This window comes from Aptenodytes patagonicus, chromosome Z (assembly GCF_965638725.1).
Source record: "Aptenodytes patagonicus chromosome Z, bAptPat1.pri.cur, whole genome shotgun sequence".
NCBI lineage: Eukaryota > Metazoa > Chordata > Aves > Sphenisciformes > Spheniscidae > Aptenodytes > Aptenodytes patagonicus.
In genome coordinates this window covers 57,199,698-57,218,262 of record NC_134982.1, presented here as the reverse complement: position 1 = coordinate 57,218,262, position 18,565 = coordinate 57,199,698, and the positions used below count along the sequence as shown (strand labels likewise).

Genomic DNA, 18,565 nt, shown 5'->3' with positions numbered 1-18,565 from the left:
GCGGCTCGGCAGGACGGCTGCCCTCCGCCCCCGGACCCGTGACCGGTACCGGCAGCGCCCAGGGCCCGCGCTGCGCCCTGAGGAGCTTTAATCCACGGGTCTGCTAATTAACCGTCAGAAACCTACCGGGGGAGGCGGCGGGAGCTTGGGCCGGGCCCGGGCCCCGGGGCTGGGGCTGGGGTACTTCTCCAGTTCGCTCATCCCCTTCCACCGTGCCCTCAGGAACCTGCGGACCCAGCAGGCTCTGTCGGCGTTGTGCCCTGACGGACGGTCACGTCCCTGCCCTTGCGTTAAGGGGTGGTGCTTGCCGGTTATTTAGGTGGCTGCTATCTACTCTGTTGTGCGTTATGCTTGGTTTTCCCTGCTATAAACTAAAATCTGAGATACAGGCAGCGAAGGGAGGCATTTCTCATGCCGGCAGTAGCGTGTGTCCCGTGAGAACCCCCCCTAACACCATTATCAGTGTTTGCAGGTCCAAGGCCGTGAGACGGACGGCACCGGACTGGCACTATGGGAACACACGGGAAAACAGAGGCTCTGGGAAGTGCAGCTACAGCAGCTGAGGTGGAAAGTTACAGAGCTGCAAATAGCAGGTCCCTGGCATTACTGATGATAAGGCGCTAAGGTGCTGCAGGCGCGGTGAGCTATGTTTCCGTCCCTATGGAAACTGGCAAAATGGCACCGTTCTGGAGTCGAACTTTTTGACAGGGCAAGGCTGAGGAATCTGGTCTCTGTGAAAGGTGGAATTAGAGGAGGCTTTGAAACTGCCAGTTGTAACCAGTGGGTGAAATTGGAGAAGGCAGGAGATCCTCTAAAGTGATGTTGGCCAGTAGGACGAAGTAGCTGAGCTGAAGATAGTCATTAGAAAAAGCAGCTGACCCAGTGCTACAGGTTTGTAATCTGGGGCACGCTGAGATGCTTTAGAGAGGGGAGGGTTAAAGACAGACAGAGCACGTGTGTAGTAAGGGCCATGCGTACATCTGCATCAGTGCTGTTTATTCAGGGAGGTGGGAAATCATTCCATGTGTGGTGGAAAGGGTTAAAGTCGTTTATTCTGGGGTGCTTGAGTTGAAAACACTGTAGGTGTGTTACGTCATCTACAGTGATTTTACAGAAAGAAGAATGGTGCCAGAGCAACAATGAAGAAGTATAAATGCATGGCTGCAAATGGAAACACAAGATCAGGACAAGGAAGAATCGGGCCCACAGGTGTTTCTTCTGTCGCTGAGCAGCTTTGTCTCCGTTGGGAATGAGGTCAAACGCACTTGACCTCTGCACTTTCCTTGCCCCTCTGCCTTTTTTCTGCCCTATTTTAATGGTGCATTTGGAGACTTCATTTGTGTCTGCCAGGATGTTCGTACAGTGACTGTTCAGAGTGCATAGTTTGGTTGGTGCCTCTGGGTATTACAGTTATACAGACTATAGTAATATCATCATGGAGGGAAAAAAACAGAGCAATCTACTGAAAGGTTGCTTTGGACTATAGGACTATGAATAGAACAGAAAGGAAATGGAGAAAGACGTACCTAGAGACAGAGATTATATCCAGCAGTACCTAAGTGAAAGAAAAAAGTTATAAAATGCAGAACACTCCAAAAAAAAGAGAGAAAGAACCACGAGGGGCCTAAAAAGAAACAAGGTATATTAAAATTGTGAACAGATCAGAGGAAATGTGTACATATGAATGAGAGAAACCTCAAAGGCAGTAAATCCTGTTTTGTAAGAGACACAGCAGAAAGGAAAGCCACTGTTCCTGACCTGTGGAGGGAAAGGTTGCATTGCGAGTTCGTTAGATACCAACACCTCTCCATGGGCAGAGGGCACTTGAGACACAGATCTTTAAGAAAACTGGTTTATTAGCTCTGCTGTTTGAGCAACAATTTGGGGTTTTTTTGTCATGCTTCCTCCAGAACTAACACATAATGACCTGCCATTGCCGTTGCTTATGCTGGTATCATCTTTACCAGCTATTTAACATGGATTACAGACAGGCCAGATCCTGTAGTAGGAGCTTATTTCCTCAGAGTGGCATAGCAGGACAAGAAACAAGTGAGCTTTTCTGACTGGATGGAGCTGGTCCAAGAATATCTTGCTGATGGCGTGGAAGGGACAGCAGATAGGATTGCTATCCCATTGCCCTCAGGACTAGTTTCTGCGTTTTCAGTCGGAACCTGTGGGTGGTTGGGGTCTGTGGACTGCTTCTAAAGGCTTGAGGGATGGTAACTGAGAAAAGCAAGCCTGTTGCAGGAAGCTGAAGCATGTTACCAACAAGTTGTGTCCTCATGAGAGCAACTTAGGAGTCTGCCAACTGAGGAAGCTTGAAAGCCATGAGTATAACTGAGTTTTAAAATGATGGACCAGAGCAAAACCCAGTGGGATCACAGCAAATCCTTCCATAAACTGTACCAGGCTTCTGATCCGTCTCCAACCGCTCGATGTAATTTACTGAACTACACACTTGTGGCACGCTAGCTTCAGTCCTCTCAGTCTCAGGGCACTCTGAAAGCCTTAGGCCTGCAAAAGCAGGAGTCTGCCTTAGCATGGATCTGCTTTACAAACTAATACTTGGAAGTTCTTGCTGCATGCCTCCTGGCTCAGAGTCAGTGGAAACCGTTCATGTTACAGGTCTAATATCTGTAACCACACTTCACAGAGAGTATTAAAACCCTACCTGAAGCTTCTACTTAAAAATATGACTCCAGCAGCTAGGACCTTTGGGAAGAAGCAACAAATGGAACGAGAGCTGCGATGAAGCTCTGAACAGAGTGGAGGATAAATAACTCTGTCATGTCCCAGCACTGCACTGTCAGTTACTAGTTTTCGTCTCAGGAGGAGCCTGGTAGCTCAGAGACAAATCAGAGCTTGGTGGTGCAGTATGTGCAGCAAGAGGTGGGCACTGCTCCAGATGGGCTGCAGGCCAGTGTAGCTATGGAGGAAAGGGGGCAGAGCCACCGTGGCAGGGATCACTTAAACTGCCGCAGAGGGCTGGATTCAGGTTGTCCACTGGGTACCCCCGTGAGCCTCTCAGGAAGACTGCAGGCGTGACCCACCATAGAGTTAGGAGATGAGCTCTGTGTGTAACATTTGCACAATTTATATCGGTCATGCATTTCAATCGAGGCACATCAGGTGTTCCCTTTGCCTCCTCTGGGATTCTTCCTCCCTCCGCTCCCCTGGGTAATCGCCCTCTTGCACCTTCCCTGTCTTCCACGTCTGGGTTAGAAGCAGCAGATGTGGTGCTTTCCAGTGTTTGTGTATAAATACATGTACATATGAAGAAGCATCTAGGTATCGGATATCTCTGTGTTAATACGAATCTGTATGTATGAGATAGATGTCTTATAAACACAAACACGTATGGTTCACGTGTGTGTATCGGGTGGATAAATATGGGCTCTGCCCTGAGCCTGCAGAACCAGCCTTTCAGAGCAAGTGTCTTTCACCACAAATAGCAATGCCAAGAGCTGCATAAAGAGGGGCCCAGCCTCTGGAACAGGGAGCCGGCAGACAGGACTGTTTCCCGATTGCTCTGCACGGCCCTGCGGGGACGCCTGGTCAAGGCTGGGAGCAAGGAATGGTCTCAGACGGGATGAGGGAGGACGAGGAATGTCTTCCCTCTCTGTGAGCCGGAGCTGGCTCTCCAGGCACTTTGGGGCTTCCCAACTTCCGTGGCGCATTTCTTTTTCTGACAGCCTTCTGGCTTGATGCAGTCAATCTAAGTCCTCGTCAAGATAGCACTGGCTAAAATAACGGCATTGTTGTAAAAAAATAAAACCGCAAAAAGCGCAATTATGCTAACAGCTATAGAAATCAGTGACAGGTACAGATTTATTTTTGGGGGTCTGTGAGGTCTTGCAGTGCAGGACTTGCAGGAAGAGCAGTGGGGGGGGGGTGTGCGTGTGTGGAGGCGATGGCGCTCTCAGGCCGCTCAGCCCTCTGCGTTTCCTCTTCAGGGCCTTGGGGACCCCTGAAAGAGCCGCCCCCCCCCCGCCACCGCGGCTGGCAGGGCGGTGGGCGGAGGGAGGCGCGGATCGGCGCCGCCCCGCCGCGGGGCCCCGCGCGGCGCTCTCCCGGCACCCGTCCCCGCCTCCCTCCGCGCAGCAAGTAGGTGCACAAACTGAAAGTAAAAAAAAAAAAAAAATAGCCCACCCCAAACCCCCTCAAACCCGACCGGAGGGGGACGGCGGCGGTGAGGCGGGAGCGGCTTTCTCGGGGTGAGTACAGCGGCGGGCGCCTGGCCGGAGGGCGCCCGACCCACGGGCGCGGAGCAGGGCCGGAGCTGCAGCCCCCGCCGGGGCTGCGGGACGGGCTGAGCCTGGGGGAGGGAAGGGGCGGCGGTGAGGGGGCAGGCGCAGGCCCGGCTGGGGTGCTGAGCCCGGGGAAATGCCCCGAGACAGGGCTGGAAGGAGAGGCGGCACGGGAGCCGGTAGGAAGTTTGGAATGATTTGCAGGGAGGTGCTGCTCTCGCAGGACAGCCGGGGGGGGGTGATGTATCCTCCTTCTCTCAAGTCCTCAGCGCCTCCGCTCGGCTTGACCGAGGAGGGAAAGGGCTGCAAGGTCATCTTTGCCAGCGGAGCTGGGACAGGACAGAGGCGTGTGTGGCCCACTCCGGGTACGGACCGCACCGCACCGCACCGCACCGCACCGCACTGCACCGCTGGGAAAAAGTACTGAGTGTTGGGCGCTGCAAATGCAAGAAAGAAGCCATGACCCAGTGCAGTACCCTAGGGCAATTGGTACAGCACACCCATAGTGTGGGCAGTTCCCCCTCTAGAAGAATACCCCAAAATGGGACGATTACTACTCTTTTACGCAGTCAGGGAGTAGGGGGACATTCAGTGGGTCATCAGAGTCTTACTTTTTGCCCTGCACAGGGTAAGACGTGTGGTATTAAAGATACTGTTCTGCTCCAGGGTGTGCCTTGAGTAGATTTTCACCAACACAGTTGTGGGCAGAATTCGGCCCTTCCCCCTCCTGGTGCCTCATTTTGGCAGTACTCAGCTGGCAGCCGTGCACTTTTGTGCCCACACAAAACTTTCAAAAGCAACTGTCCCATGCAGAGCAGAACTCACACAGCACGGTTTCGTGTGCGGTTTTATTAAAGAGGCTTTTCTGATGGTCAATGGGAAGGGATGAACTTGTGTTGCAGTGGAAACAGAAACAGGATCTTTTTTTTGCCTCTAGCTGCCAGCACCACAGAGGTAGTACTACACCAGGCAGTGGTTTTGGGACCCATCCCTCTTTGTCAGGTTTTTGGAACTATGTGGGTGGGATTAGGATGGGGGGAAAGCTGGCAAGTGCGTGCACATGGAGACAATACAATCACATACACCTTCTTTTCATAGAAAAGCAGCCTAAATTACAGGAGGCACATCTCTGAAAGAGATGAGTTTTAAAACAGCAATTTATGAAACATTTTTTGATGTGTTTCTGCTTTCTGAGCTTTCAGAATACCCACATTTTCAAACTTTACTCTTCTGCATTGAAAGATAAAGTCGTCTCTTTCTCCCATCCGCTTTTTTTTTGTTTTGTTTTTAAGATGAAGCTGGAATTTGCACCCACTCCTGTTGTCAGGAGTTGGGATTTTCACACAGTAACATCCAGCAAAACAGTAGGACTCTGTGAAAGCTAAAAAAAGCGCTGGGGAAGGGGAAGAGTTATTTGAGGAGGGGCAGACTGGCACAGATATAGATTACAGGGGAAGGGGAACTTGTTAAATTTAAATGTTTTTAGGTGTAGAGAGTGTTTGTGTGTGTGTGCTGTATGGTTACTTTATGCATTGGGCTGGATATGCTGGTGAACAGAAGTCCCAGAAGACTGCAGTGTAGTAAGTCCCACGGCCAGATAGTTGTGTGCCTCTTCCAGGAGCATTTTCAGGGCTTGCCCCGGGAAGGAAAGTCTGTCACCGCTCACCTGTTCGTGAGTCTGCTGAAAAGCAGCATATTTTGCCATCTGAAACTCAGGAAAAGAGCTGCCCTTCCCACACAGGACTGAGCCAGGCCCATCAGTGTCTCTCTACACTGACTACAAGGATGAGAGGATGTGTGACCCTGCTTAGAAAGGATGCCCAAGTCCAGGATGACCAGAGGGAGAGTAGATACCTGGGGCTGTGCATGTAGGTGCTGTTTTGTGCAGACTGCTTTCTGGATACCTGGCTCAAGATGTGGCTTTAGCACCTACAGAAAGCCATGGGTAGACACCAAGCTAACCACTGAGCTTGAGGAGCGGTCTTTATTGATGCTGTACCCTTTTTCAGCAGCGGTCACCATGAAGAGGAGTAAGAATGGAGTGGGAAAGCCCTGCAGCAAAGGCTGAAGACTTTAGACAAGCTGGCCTTCGTGATGCCTAGCTCTAACTGCTCTGGCAGGCCTGGCAGTGCAGCATGATTAGGATGAGGAGGAAGAAACTGTGGGCATCTTGCTTCTGCTTTGCAGCTGCCTTTTTCCTTGTGGTGACACTCCAGGTACAGGGGCAAGGGTGGGGGGTATGCATGAGATCGCTCTCAAAGTATGACACAATTCTGGCAGATGAGAGAGAGCATTGACAGACGTTTTCCGTATAAGTCTGTGCTTTAAGAGGAGTGTTTAAAGAAACTCTGTCAGCAACATTGGCTTGGTGGTAATAGCTGACTCCAGAAGTGACATTACACAGAGAACACCTTTCTTGCATAGCTTCTCAGCTCCTGGAGGAGTTTCTCGGGAGTGGTGTACCATACCATACCATGTTGCGTTGCCTCCATCCAGCATTGCCTCCTCTGTTCATGTGTTTGAACTTATTAGGCAGGGAGGCAAGGCTGGACCCATTTCATACTAATGTGGCAGACAGACCATGGAAATCTGAGCACATCAGTAAGTGGTGATGGTAATCTGTCCATCAGTCCTGACTCAGAGGCCATTCTTCGCATTGGGAAGTCCAGTAGCTGGTCAGTAAAAAAATGCATGAGAGAAAAATCAATGTGGAGGCATATTAATTTGTATCTGGTGCAGGTTACCCTAGATTTTCATTGGAAGAGAACAACTTTTAGACAAATTTAATTGGCCTTGGCTGGCAGTCATGGGACTGTAGGAGACTTCAGTTATGAGAGGGCCAGGATCTGCCCCAGAGATGTCTTTCTGCTTGGGCTGTGCTCTGAACTAAGGCTTTGGTTCAGACTGGTACCTTGGTTAACTCAGAGTGGAGCCAGCAGGAGGACCTCTGAAGCTCTCCCAGGCCAGCTGCCTACTCCAAATTGGAGCCATTTCTTGGGGGCAGTCACTGACACTCAATGGTCACTTTCAGTTCTGTTCCCCTGAACAAGGCATCCAAAGGTGATATGGCTGCCCTAGCATAGGAGCAATGCTAGCAAGTCTTTAGGACATTTATTGGGAGGGTTTGTGACTCTGCTGCACCTCCACAGCTAAGCAGGTAACCTGGACATGAGGTAGTTACAGACGTACTTCAATTATATTGCTGCAGTTATATCTTGTCAAACTATTAGACATATGAATCTTTTCCCCAGCTAGTATCTTGTTGACTCGCCAATGCGGGAGTGTTTTCTGTATTTTTCTGTACAGCTGCACTTTGCACAGCCTCCTGTGCGTGCTGTCCCCGTATCCTGTGTTGCACAGAGCCTATTTAGTCTAGCTACAATCAGTGTATTTTGCTACACAGTGAGAGTGAATGACACAGCAAACAGCAAAATGAATGCATGCAGTAGAGCTATCAGGGAAGATAAATATCTTCAAACAACTTAATATAAACAACACTCTCTCGCTTTCCAATATCCTCCTTCAGAGCCATCCGACAAGTGCAAGTGCTGTGGCCAAAGCTGTCTGGTGGGTTTGAGTTCCTCCGTCATTTTTGCAGCTGTTCCTGGGGTGGCATTATGCACTATGAAGGTGCATGCACAAAAAGCCATTTGCACGGTAGCAGGAAGGTCTTTGCCCCACTAAAGCTAAGAGCAGGAGCTATGTATCCTGCGCAATACCTGCTGGCACCATTTCTGTCACTTCGCTCAACAGACTTCTCTGCCCCAGGACACTTTTATGGCAGGTACTACCTGTAGAAAAGAGTGGTGGCTTCATGGGCACCAGAACCCCCCCAGATTATCTGGGGACTTCATGGCTGATGGTGGGCAGTGTTAGAGGTTTCTCCTGTGGGTGGAGAGTTTTTAAGGTTCCTCATAGGGTTTCAGATATGTAAATGATGGTTAATACTGGTAAGTCTTTCACTTCTCTGCATGCAGATGGGATTTTTCTCCTCTACCTAGCCATGAAGTTGTAGTTACATTGTCTTTAAGACCTGTCTGCACCCGGTTTATTCAGTCAGTGGTGTAAAAATTAATAGGGGTGAGTACAGATGGCCACACAGAGACATGAAAATTTATTTTTTTTTACAGCTAATTTCCAGAAGAAACCTGGCTACTGAAGGGCTGTTCTCTGTTTTGTGCTTTTTCCAGGGAGAAAGCAGAAGTTGTGTTGTTAAATCAAACATCATGTGGTCATATCTCAGTACAGAAATGTATTTCCTGCCTCCTCCTTACAAATTCAAATTAAAGTTTTTGCTGTTCTGATGTAAGATCACCTGGATGGTGGCTGCAGTCAGTGAAATGCATCCACTTTGACTGACAGAAACTTCACATGCAGGCAGTGCTTGATGCTTAAACTCTGATTTGTCAAGCAGATGTCCTGGCTAATGACAGTGATGCGCTGTGATATGTATGTTTATTTCCCTGAAGGTTATCACTGAACTGGGCAATTCAGAGAATAAGGTGGCAGAAATCTCCAGTTTACACAGTGGCCCATTAAAGCCTGTGGAGAGACACGCTTTTCAGTTTAAGAAGCAGGAACTTCACAGCAGCTTGAAGACAGAGTCTGATGTAAATCACTACCCCATCCTGCTCTGGTGGTCTCCCCTGACTGGAGAGACAGGGAGATTGGGTCAGTGTGGAGAGGATGTTTGCTTCTTTACTATCAACAAGACCTACCAGCACAATCAGATGACGAGAGCATTTCTGTTCTATGGTAAGGATCTGTTTCTTTTTAAGGGAGTAACTTTCCCTCCTGCCCAGCTATTTTCCTTTAGAGATTAAATATTCTAGGCGGCAATCACTGAGAGCAGGAAACTTATGCAGCTCATTGTGCTAAACTTTGCCTGGTTCTGAATACCATCAGCAGAGATCCAGAGATGCACGTTCTCTGTAAAAATACTCTGAAAAGTGACCGTGCACGTCTGTGGGGTGACTGTTGCCTTGTCTCATGCTGCTTTCCAATCACATGTGCTCCCTGTTTATGGGAGAAAAGATCATTTCCCGAAGCTGCCAAGTGATGAAAAGTCAGTCTGAGATCAAGCCAGCTTTTTCCAGTCTTCTGGCTTGTCACCCCTAGCAGAGGTTCTGCAAGGTCTTTGTTGCACTTGTGCATGTCTTTTGTCTTAAAATAATGCCCTCGCTGGTAACTGTGCAACTCCCCTGCCTCATGTGCCAAGAGATTGCTAGGAGACTGTAAATGGAAAGCAGTGAAAGAAACCTATTGATTCTGCACAGGGAGCAGCAGCTAGTGCAACCTTCTGAGCTGCTCTGGCTCTGCTGCCTCAGAAACTTCCCACTACATGTACTGTAAAGTGAGTCTACAAAACACAAAACATGCATCTTTTAAAAGTAGGCCTTATTTTTTTTATTTTGTTCTTTTTCCCCACACAATTGCTTTCAAGAGAAAAAGTGAATTTTAGGTGAAAAAATAAAGCCAAATGCTTTTCTGTGACTGGTAGGTTCAGCTCCTTTGTCTGGAAACAAAATAAAAGAGAGTCCTGAATCCCATTCACTCAGTCAGGATACAGGTGAACTGGAAATATAGTAAAGAAGGGCCTTTAGCTTGGTTGTTAACAGTGAACCAAAAACTTCTCATCACTAATCTTTTCAAAGCTCCAAGTAGATCAGCTTTGTCAGTTAATAATATAGTGGTCAAGCATGAAAGCGAAGGAGTAACAGCTTCTCATTGAAGCTGACCCAATTAAAGGCAAGGAAAGCTGGGTTTGCATCTCATGAAAGCTGTAGTCTGGTGGTTTTGGTCTCTGGTAGTAATTCTGTTTGTCTGTTTCAGCATTGGGAAGACTATTACTGTTAATTTTTAGCAGGCTTGTGGATGTGGTTTACTTAATTATTTTTAAAAGACTATCTATACTGGGCAAAAGACTCTCCCTGTAGTTTTTTTCTTTTTCTAGTGATGCTGGCTCTGAACTGTGTAAAGACAAGTGTCAAAATATGCAAAAATATTACTAATTTTTAAACCACAATAAATGATCTCACAATACTAATACCTGCAGGGACAAAGGTCATAGATGGTATTGAAGGCAAAAAAAAATGCTGCATCAATACAGAAAAGCTTCACACATGCTCTGACCTTGATGCACTGAGCCATGGGCCTGCAAAAAGGCAGATTTTGGTGTTCCAGAATTTCCAACAGCCTGCTGAGTGAAAACTTGAACATCTGTATTTCCCTGCTAAGGTTGGATCAGGGCACAGTTTCACCTTCCAAAGAAACTGCATTAATTTTCCCCTTGGTCAGTAAGCAGGTCAAGAGAAGAATGATCCAAAGCCTAGAAAAAATACTGTGCAAAAATAGGGGGTACAGATGTTTTCCAGCAGAACTGCTTTGCTAGGAACACCTGCTTTTCTGCAGCTTGTCCTGACTTACTGTCCTGGCCTGGGAAGCCCCTAGGTGTAGGTGATGACTTTGTCAAGTCCCACCATCTCCTGTTTGGAAGTGAGACATGGCATCCACTTGCTAGATTTTGTCTCTCTTTTTGGGAGGGATTCCCAACTCCATCTTTTCAGTGTCACATACTTCACAAGAGTTTTACGTGTAGCATGAGCTACCAATGCAACTGAGTCAGCATGAGCTGGATCTGGTGCCATGCTGTCAGAGCCTCAGGGGTGTTGTTTCTAAGGGAGGAGCATGTCCAGCTTTTCTGCGCTGGAGTGTTGAGTCCTTGGAGTATGAATCCTGAACGAAAGATGTCTCCTAAGATGCAGAACTTCTCCTGACAGCATCTGTCATTCTCTTCTGCACTTTGCCACATATCTAAGATTTCCTAACTAATAGTTTGCAAGTTGAAATTGCTCGTAATTGTAGTGTTGTTGTGCTTTCTTTATCCCCTCATAAGCTCCTTTATTTCCTTCATCTCGCGGGGTAGGGAGCAGGCTGATGTTATCTTCCCTTTAATCCTTAAAAGCTTTTTGTCTCCTTGCTGGACTGACATTGATTGTTATATTAGAATCAGTCATTCTGATGTGCTCTGATCTATAGTGCATTTTTTTTAAAGTTTCTCTTTGCCTAAATCACTCCTTGTTTAGTAAGTTTTACATGTTGCATTTTTGTTTCTCTTTCATCCCTTTCCTTGTCTCATTCTTTCCTGCATTTTCCTTCCCTCTTCCCTGCAATACTACCTTAAAGAGGGAGCACCCTTGCGAGAGACAGGGCTGAAGTGGTATAGTTTAATCCACAGCGTTTCATTATTGTCTGTGTGCACTGCTGCTTCTCTGCTGGGCATCACTTAGAACAGTGTTTTCAAAACCAGGTAGGCCTTATAAGCTTCCCTGTGAGAATTTGATTCACTTTCAATTTTCCTCACCTTCTTGTATCACTATAACATATCAGAACCAAAGGCAGCAAAGAGCATTTTTCAGTGAGTGACACAGCCCTTCATCCTTCTAGTGTTGAGAGCTTGGGACCACCCTTCAGTGGAAAACACAAGGTCAAATACTTAGTGGCCTTAAAAAAACCTACCTGATGCTCTTGAAGGATCTTGCTCTATAGGAGGTTGTTATGTTACTGGCAGCTAACATCTATCTTCACTGCAGTAGTGAAGTCTTATGTTGGTTTTATAAGGTCATCCTTGGAGTCATCTTGGCAGGCTCGTGCAGCCACAAAGACCACTAGGCATTTTTTTTCTTTCTTTATATATTAGTTTTTAGGTCAAAATTTCTGTGTTAGACTTTTGCTAGCTCCCTCTTTTTTCCAATCAGTTGTTTGAGGTCAAGGGTAGAACAGTGAGTGAAAAGTTATGAGTGTAACTGGGACGGTAGAATAGTTTGTCCAAAGAGAAGGGATTTGTGGTGTTTTCTAAACCAGCTGTTCACTGTTTGTTTCAGTTTATGAACCTCCCTTGCTTGACAATACCAGTTAAAAGTTTTGTATATTCAGTGCTTGTACTTAAGTAAAAAATAGATACAGTTATAAGGCAGTGAGCAGGTATCTTGACACAGATTAATTAGCTTTGCATTTAATCTGCAGTAAGGCTAGTTGTATGAGTGTAGTACAGCGGTACTGAAGGGAGAGCAAGGGTCAGATTCACGAGCTGGTATTTTGAGTTAAGTTTTGCAGAGATCAGCCTTAGAGAAAAGGCTTCTAGGTTTGTCCTAAAGCTTCCACCACAGCTTTCCTGAGTTGTTCTGGAGGCTCCCTGTCCTTGTAGAGAGGCGCAAGCAGCTGCAGTGGTCTGTTTTTAGAGTTTAGACATGGTTCTTCTTCTACCGTTGGCATTAGTTTGAGGATCCATCTTCTGCCAGATGCTACTTCTTTATGTATCTGGTAGGCAGCTGTGATACATCACCTCTTAATTCTCTCTTTGATAAACTAAATAGATTGGCTTCCAAAGTCTCTATGGTACAATGTCTTTCCAAGACTTGAAGTCATTCTTGTAATTTTTTTCCTTAACCCTGTGCAATATTTTAGCATTCTTTTTGTTGTTTTGCTACTAGAACCAAACTGAGCCCTGCAGTAATCATTTCCCTCACATCATAGACAGAGGTAATACCATCTGTTCTCCTATTTACAGAACCGGGGGATTATTAAGCATCTTATTAGTCTCATTTCAGTGCATTAAAATATAAAATTCCTGTTGAGCCTTTGAAATGAGAGGCCTTTAAACTAATATGAACTGAAAGGAAACCATTTCTAATATTAACTACTGATTGCCATTCTCTAGATTCTTCTGCTGCCAAATTCAATTTTATCTGTCATAACACTCCTCTGTCTTTGCATGAATTGCTCTCTTTGCAATACTGCCTTATAATGTCATAAAGGCAATGGTTGTAGGGCTGATATTAAAGTAAAACTAGACTTCTGTGTCATTGTAGTTAGTGTGGCGTGATAGATAGGGGCAGACTAAACACTATTTGCTTTTATCTAGGTACTGACTTCAGTATAGACAGCCTACCCCTCCCTCGTAAAGACTATCATGATTGGGCCCTTTTCCATGAAGAGTCGCCAAAAAACAACTACAAACTGTTCCATGAACCAACCATCGCCTTATTCAACCACACTGCAACCTTTAGCCGCCATTCTCACCTACCGCTGACCACTCAGTACCTTGAGGGTGTAGAGGTCCTGAAGTCGTTGAGGTACATGATCCCACTGCAGATGAAGAACAGCCTGAGGAAGAGGCTTGCACCACTTGTATATGTGCAGTCTGACTGCAACCCTCCTTCTGACCGGGACAGCTATGTGCGTGAGCTGATGTGCCACATTGAAGTAGACTCTTATGGGGAATGTCTGCATAACAGAGACCTTCCTCAGCATCTCAGAAATCCAACTGCCATGGATGATGGGAACTTCTATAAAATACTGGCACAGTACAAGTTCATTCTTGCTTTTGAAAATGCTATCTGTGAAGATTACATCACTGAAAAACTCTGGCGGCCGCTGAAGTTGGGAGTGGTACCAGTGTACTTTGGGTCTCCCAGCATTGTAGACTGGCTTCCTAGTAACAAAAGTGCAATCCTGGTATCCAGTTTTTCACACCCTCGGGAGCTGGCCCACTATATCAAAACACTGGATACAAACGATCAAGAATATGAGTCCTACCTACAATGGAAACTGAAAGGGGACATTTCCAATCCAAGGCTGCTTACAGCGGTGAAGGAACGCAAGTGGGGAGTGCAAGATATCACCCAAGACAATTACATTGACACCTTTGAGTGCATGGTGTGTAACAGAGTGTGGGAAAACATCAGAAGGAAAGAAAAGGTACTTGTGACTTTGTCCTTGTGTTTCAGAGAGGCTTTAAAATGGCATTAGGCTCATGTTTGTCCCAGGAAGTTTGATTACCAGATTTCTGGCCAGCCTACAACCACTGGTATTGCAATGCCATTGGGTTGTGCATCCTCATGTCAAAAGGTGGTAGCAGAAGGTGTGGGTCCACAGCCAGATCATGTGTTCCTCATACTGCTGCAGTGCTTGAGCTCATACACATTGACCATTGAGCTGGTGGTCATTTCAGCAGAAGGCTTGAATTGTTCAGGGAGGAGGTTTTTATCAGGCTACAGAAAGTAGCCTAACTTGCCAAATTGCTTTAGGTGACCTGGAACATTTGGAAACAGGTTGCCCAGAGAGGTTGTGGGATCTCTGTCCTTGGAGGTGTTTTAAGACTCAACTCAGTGCAATTAGGTATGATTGGACCTGTTTAGAAGAGGGAACTGGACTAGATGATCACTGGAGGTCTCTCCTGACTTAAATACTCTATGACTGTCTGGATCTGCATATGTGTGGGTACATGCAAACTTGTAGTGACAACATGCCATTGTCTGTGGCCACATTTGATGGCTAAATATTGAAACATCAACGTTCAAGCCAGGTTGTGCGTTTGTGAGAGGAAGTGGACCTGTTCCTCCCAGTCTAATCCTCTTGAAATTATGCTGATAGAGACCAGCTAGAAATGGCTGTCTTATCAGGAAGCCCAGCACTGAGGGCCCAGCAGTCTTGCAAGGGTTCCAGCCGTGACACCAGAAGGCCATTTCAAAGGCACCAGGAGCTGTTCAGTCTCCTGAGGTTACTAGCTGTGGTGGATTTGGCTGTATTAAACAGTGCATTACTTGGAATTAGCCTGAAGCTGAAAACTCTCACCACATACATTTCTGAGTTGGTGGATACTCATTTTAATTGCCACATTCCTTTAAGGTTTCAAGGTTTACATACCAAGAGTCAGTAGCCATTTTTTAAACTCTCCACGAGCTCACTTATCAGCATGAATCAAAAAAACCCTTTTTGTGTCCAGTAATGGAACTGGTCAATGGCTCTAGTATCCTACAGCTCTCCTGTATCCATTAGGCCATATTTTAGCTGGTCACAGTCTGAGCAGTACACTATGTGGCCAGCCAGTAGAAGGGAGATGAAGAAAGCATTTGAAGTTACTAAGGTGAGCTGAAGTGATGGGGAATGCAAACTGGTAAGCATTACATGTAACCAGGCTTTCCTGTTTGAATCTGGTGCAAATCTGGACAGATGTGCTCTCTTTGAGTTAGGAATACAACCATGGAAAGGTATAGAATAGGTTAGATACAGATTTTCTTTCCCCATGCTTTTGTGGCTCTCTAGTCAAGAAGACTGTGAAGACCAGTTTGCTCTCCTGGTCAGATTCATGGCTTTTTTTTTCTCCTTAAAAAAATCTCATTAAGTGTGTGCATATTTAAGATGAAAACAGAATATAATGATGAAAACAGAATTCCTTGCCTTGGAATTTCAGTTTGGGTGGGCTGGTGCTGCTCATTTGCAGCCAGACCTAATCTGAGTCTCTGGCTCTTGTCAGCATGACTGGCTTTGTCCTGGGCACTTTGGGGAGAGCTTCCCCTCTGACATCCACAGGGACATGGCTAGGGCCTGTAGTGAGAAGGAAAATGTCACTGACATGCTTTGATAGTTTACTAATGGCATAGCACCTTTCTTCTCTGTCTGCCAGGGTCCCTGAATAACCCTTTTATTTCTTCCCATTGCCAGGGATGGCTGCCCCGGAGGTGGAAGGCTCAGGTTAACCATCTGAGCTGCCCCAAACCAAAGGCGTTCTGGTTCTCATCTTCAAACCCTGGCTGGACTTCTCTCCAAGAGATGTGGATACCAAGCTTCGAGCAATCCAAGAAAGAAGCTTGGGCACTGAGGCAGCTGGTGGAAAGGAACAGGAATTTCACAGCTCAAGAATTTTGGATGCTTGTATTCAAAGAATAAACACAATGACCTGTAAAACAGAGTGAGCTCCTCAAAAAAGTCTGTGGAATTTTCTTTTGTAGGTGACCTTATCGTATAGGATTGGTAGCCATAGGAATTAGACCTGTGAGACTGAATTTAATATGTTCAGTGCTGAAGGGGTACTAAGGAGTGCTAAACAATAGAATCACCCTGCCAGGTGATATGTATACATATATATATTTATATTTAGAATGATTTATATCTATATTAGTTGTCATTAGTTTAGATGTTTGAGCATTAAGGCACAAGTTGTCAAGGTTCTCAAAGCCCAGTTTTAAGCACACAGCTAGTTCCCATGAAGCAGATGGATCTCCCTCCATCTTTAGCTAGATAACTGTGTTCGTGGCCTCAGGACCCCTTTTTCCCCAGTCCAGGAGCCTCCTTTGCTGCATTGATAGCCACGAGCTGGAGAACAGCTGACACCATTGCACTGGTGCAGTTTCTGTGCTGCTTTGGAGGTAGAGGAAAAACTTGGGACTGTGTCCCTGGATAGCTGTTTATTATCAATTTTCCTGGCATCAGCAGATTTAGCAGGGACTTGGCGGGTTTTGTGTCTTGACAGTGAGTGCCAATGTAAAGTGCATTAGTGCTTGGCACAAGGAAGCACCATCTGTTAGTGTCCAGGGACAGGCTGAATGAAAAACGTGCTGGCTCAGATTTACCCTCCATCTTCTGCTAAAAATAAGCAGAACACATGAATATCTCTAGTCCCCAGAAATAAGGCTGGTCTCAATCTGACTTACCTTCTTGCCTTTCTGATGATGGACTAATATTTGTATCACATATAAACACAGAATTATGTGCTTGAAAGGGCAGGGATAAAACTCAGAGTCCATTGGTGCTGAAAAGTCTTCAATAGGCACAAGAAGAGTTAGGCAAGCAGCCTACCTGTTTTAACACACAAACCCCCAAATTATCTGACAAAAAAAGTTGGTGATCTTGGTCATCACTTGCCAAAAGACACACCTTTGCCTGGTATGCAGACTGTTGCAGTTTTCACCCCAAGTTCTTCCAACCTCAGTCTGTGGAGGAGTCAACTTCCACAGGATCTGCAAAATGGCATTATCTGGGTGGAGCCATTCCGATGAGGGACAGTCATTCATACACATGCCCATGTACACAGGCAAACGTAACTACTAATACAAAGTTGTTCACATTGCTGGAAAGGCAGATTTTCACCTGTGTCACGGATGAGTGGAATGCACCTCACTCAAAAGAGAGAAGCAGCAATATGTTTTATTGAGGTAAAATAAGAATTTGACAGAATTCAATAAATTTGATGGAATTTAACAAAGTTTAACAGTGGTTTATCAAGGCTCAGTAAGTTTGATGGCAAGGTTCACCTTATTAATTGCTGTGTGGAAGAAACATACAAAGGAAAATTGAGTTAGAATCGAGTTAGAATGATTCACACAGAGACTGGAGACGCAAAGGGTAAGGAAGACCCTCCTATTGAGTCACGAGGTTCAGAGTGGACCCCCTTGCTTTCTAAACTCAGGGAGCCTAGCTGTGGCTAGGTCCAATCTTAGTCTCAGACTTGGACAATGGTTTATGTCTAATAGAATTATATATATAAAGTTTATAATAATTAATACTGAGTAGCTACATGGATTAGTAATGTTTCATTACTATTAATTCCGCATGCTATCAGTCACTTACCAAGGATCTGTGACAAGTAAGGGATCTCTCCTTCTTGAGCAAGAAAGGATCTCTTAGTGTCAGGTAAGGGATCTCAAACCTTGAGAGGCATCCCTGCTCAAGGGGAGAGTCACCTGGTGTGCAGTCCAGCTGCAGTTCGGGGAGAGCTCAAATTGGGCTCATCCTGATGGTAATATTTATAGAGTGAAGTAGTTGGCTCCTATTCAATAGTATAGACAAGATAGATGTCTTTGTTTTAGCTCTGGTATCTTGTTCTATACTTGGTAATCTTCCATTTTTGGGCTTTGAAACCACCTTTTGTAATATTTTTCCGAGGCACCTTCACTCCCATGTACGTGAGCCAAGAGCTTTCCAGCTTGCCAGTTCACCACAGGGCATGAGGCCCATTGCTCCTTAGCCAGCCTGAACCAAAGTACGGCTAGGGGTCAAGTGTATCCATCACAACCTGTTTGATAATTTCCATGCAATTGTTCCTTGTAACAGACTATTTTAAGATTGCTTTCAAGCATCTGGCTGTTTTATGAATGGGCAGCCATGGGGAATGATGTGAATAGCATTTACACCAAGAAATCCAGCTGCAGAATTTACTTACCTTGGAAAAGTTTCCTCACCAGAAATTTCCTCACCAAATTGCTGGTGAATCTTTTATTACTTTTAAATCTAGCAAGAGAAAGAGCAGTTTTGTGGCCACAAACCACATACTACTAGTCATTGTTTCTATGAGCACGTGCTTAGTTTCGATTAAGCAGAACAGTCCCACTGAAATTTCTCACCACCAGTGTTTTGCCAATGTGGCACACAGCATCTGTTGGACATGTCTTGAACTCTTTCCCCAGTGGTCTACAGTGCAAATGATAACTAAGCTCCACAAATGAAGCCCTTCAGGAAAGTGGCCTTAACAACAGACG

At 45.9% G+C, this 18,565-nt stretch overlaps 1 protein-coding gene across 2 annotated transcripts; it reads left to right on the top strand.

Annotated features, from left to right (window-relative positions):
• Positions 1-4,053: 4,053 nt before the first annotated feature.
• On the top strand, positions 4,054-15,999 carry POFUT3 (protein O-fucosyltransferase 3). Of its 2 annotated transcripts, none has more exons than XM_076362861.1 (5): positions 4,054-4,214; positions 6,260-6,463; positions 8,717-9,002; positions 13,171-14,006; positions 15,753-15,999. In XM_076362861.1, exons 2-5 carry the CDS (start codon positions 6,383-6,385, stop codon positions 15,975-15,977), a joined length of 1,428 nt encoding a protein of 475 aa, XP_076218976.1. In that variant the 5' UTR covers positions 4,054-4,214; positions 6,260-6,382; the 3' UTR covers positions 15,978-15,999. The 2 variants fall into 2 exon arrangements, with proteins under 2 accessions (XP_076218976.1, XP_076218977.1); XM_076362862.1 differs by having other exon boundaries at positions 6,257-6,463.
• The last annotated feature ends 2,566 nt before the right edge of the window (positions 16,000-18,565 follow it).

Bases quoted from the DNA above. Each gene is read 5' to 3' on its own strand.
- POFUT3 (XM_076362861.1), top strand. From the start codon at position 6,383: ATGATTAGGATGAGGAGGAAGAAACTGTGGGCATCTTGCTTCTGCTTT. The intron at 6,464-8,716 runs GTACAGGGGCAA...ATTTCCCTGAAG, and splicing joins TCCTTGTGGTGACACTCCAG to GTTATCACTGAACTGGGCAA. The intron at 14,007-15,752 runs GTACTTGTGACT...TCCCATTGCCAG, and splicing joins ACATCAGAAGGAAAGAAAAG to GGATGGCTGCCCCGGAGGTG.